The sequence below is a fragment of the Lycium ferocissimum genome, chromosome 5 (genome assembly GCF_029784015.1).
Source record: "Lycium ferocissimum isolate CSIRO_LF1 chromosome 5, AGI_CSIRO_Lferr_CH_V1, whole genome shotgun sequence".
In the NCBI taxonomy this organism is placed as follows: domain Eukaryota; kingdom Viridiplantae; phylum Streptophyta; class Magnoliopsida; order Solanales; family Solanaceae; genus Lycium; species Lycium ferocissimum.
This window is the reverse complement of record NC_081346.1, coordinates 29,586,492-29,588,896: the sequence shown is the minus strand read 5'-3', so window position 1 is coordinate 29,588,896 and position 2,405 is coordinate 29,586,492. Positions and strand designations below refer to the sequence as shown.

Here is a 2,405-nt window from a genome sequence, read left to right as displayed (position 1 = left end):
GTCAATAAGTTTTGAATTCTCTGAAGGGGAATGTGATGGTACAGTAAAGTATATGTCCGAGAGAGAGTACAAACCGATTCAAATTTAGACAACTGAACAAAGTGCTTTGTATCATTAACAACTTTATTACACTATATATAGTAATAAACAAAGCTTAATTAACTTAAGTAATATGCATCAACAAGCCGAAATTAACCCAAAATTTAAAAGATAAAGCGGGAAAAAAAAAAAGGAAATTAAAGAGTACAAACCGATTCAAAATTTAGACAACTTACCAAAGTACTTTGTATACAAAATTAACTACTTTTATTACACTATATATATTGAACAGAACATAATTAACTTAATTAATATGCATCAACAAGCTGAAATTAACCCAAATTTTAACAATAAAGTGGCCAAAAAAAAAAAAAGAGAGAGGAGGAAATTAAGAAACAAATCAACAAACCAAAATGCTTAAGAAAAGCCCATACACTGATTTTACGTTTGTAAACAAAACATTTACTGATCAAGTGCATTAGGGCCACTGCAGTAATTCAAAATATGATTCCAAACCCATTGAACCAAAAACCTTCTTCTCAACCCATTCATATTAAAAGTAGCACCATCTTTACCATTCAACATTTGTCCAGTATATGACCCACCACCACCGGTACCATAAATCCCTTCACAAAGATCCGCTATCTCTACCGGAAAACTCGGGTCCTGACCCGCATACCAAGCATTCACTAACGGGTTAGTCGATAACTCCGCTATCTCATGAGCTATCACACTTATCATCCCATCAACACCCACATCATTGTTAGGTGACTTAACGGGTTTAAAACCCGGCATATAATTCGGTACTGAAAACGGGTATGCACAAATACCCGGACATAACTTAGCGGAATTACCCACCCAAGCATAAGGTAAAGTATACCCAACAATAGACGGAAAAGTGAAGTAATGAAACCCACATACATTTTGGCAAAAATCTTCAACGTACACGTCATCAGAAGTGAGTAATAAGTAGACCCCACTTTTCGGATTTAACGGTAGTGGTCGGGTACGTGCTGTAACAGCGGATTTTATAACGGACTGTACGGTTAAACGGGTTAAGGATTTACCGTGTGAGTAAAACCTGTCGTTTTTTTCGTTACCCAAGTGGACATTACGGGAAATGTTGGCTCCGGTTTGATCAGTGTAAAGCTGAACCGTTTTCCACCAACCGGAAACTGAAGGGGATTTAGAATCAACGGCTGAGAATGAACCGATGAAGTCGCGGATAATACGCTTTTGGGCTTTGGCCCAACGGCCGTACCAGATGGGATAGACAGTGATATTTGCGGTAAGAACAGGGCCCATGTGATATTTCAAATGGATGAACTCTGATGAACCTTCGTATTTTTTTGACCCACCATAGAGTAACTCGGTGGTGTTTGGTTTTTGGTTGGGCCATGGACGCCAACCACTTACAGGTGAAGTAAATAAAAAGAAGAAGAAACTTACGAGAAAATAAAAGGTTGCCGGTACCGGAGCTACCGGCCGTCGGTGAAGGGAAGTATTGGGCATTTTAAGGAGTTGTAGATGAGAAGGAACTAACGAGTGTGAGAGTGGAGTAAAGGGTATTTATATTGCATTAATTATCACAAAAGGGTGAGTAAATTCATATAAGTACTACCTCCATCTCAAATTATCTTATCAGTTTTCTTTTACACGCGTTTTAAAAAATTATGTTACTATTCGAATTTCAAGAGTAAACAGTTTAATTTTGATCAAATTCAAATATGGGGATCCTCAAATGTTTTAAAATAAGATTTACATATTTATAAATTATGTAAAAGAATACTATAAATCATAATAATGGCAATTCAAATTTTGAAAAAATACTTCCTCCAATTCAAAATAAGTGTTTGCTTAGCCTTTTTCACACCTCTTAAGAAAATACTAACTCCTAAAAAAGAGATATTTTGACCAAAATTCCCTTAATTAATAAGACTCTTGCATGTTTATTGTCTTGAGTAATGGGGGCAAATTTGAAAAAGTAAAATTAATTCCTTCTTAATTATGTAAGTGCACTTATTTTGAATAAGAAAATTCAAAGAGACGCTTATTTTGAATCGGATGAAGCATATAAAAAATTATAGTAAAAGAAAGATTTGTTTGAATCTCGAAAATCGAAAGATATCATATAAATTGGGATGAAGGAAGTATTAATCATGATGTGATTTTAACTATTTTACTCTTTATTAATATTTGAACAACTATAACATCATCCTATAATTGAGATATTTGTAATCTTCAAAAATAATTACTATTAAGAATAAAATATTAAAAAAATTAATTTTGTGTCGAATTCAAAACGAATAATTTGAGAAAACTAATTTTTGAAACAACACATAATTTGAGACGGTCTGAGTTAGAAA

General features: G+C 33.9%; 1 protein-coding gene across 1 annotated transcript; it reads right to left on the bottom strand.

Moving 5' to 3' along the window:
• Positions 1 to 236: 236 nt before the first annotated feature.
• Positions 237 to 1,598, bottom strand: LOC132056666 (protein EXORDIUM-like 3). The gene has a single exon (XM_059448953.1). It carries the CDS (start codon positions 1,549 to 1,551, stop codon positions 502 to 504), a length of 1,050 nt encoding a protein of 349 aa, XP_059304936.1. The 5' UTR covers positions 1,552 to 1,598; the 3' UTR covers positions 237 to 501.
• Positions 1,599 to 2,405: the final 807 nt, after the last annotated feature.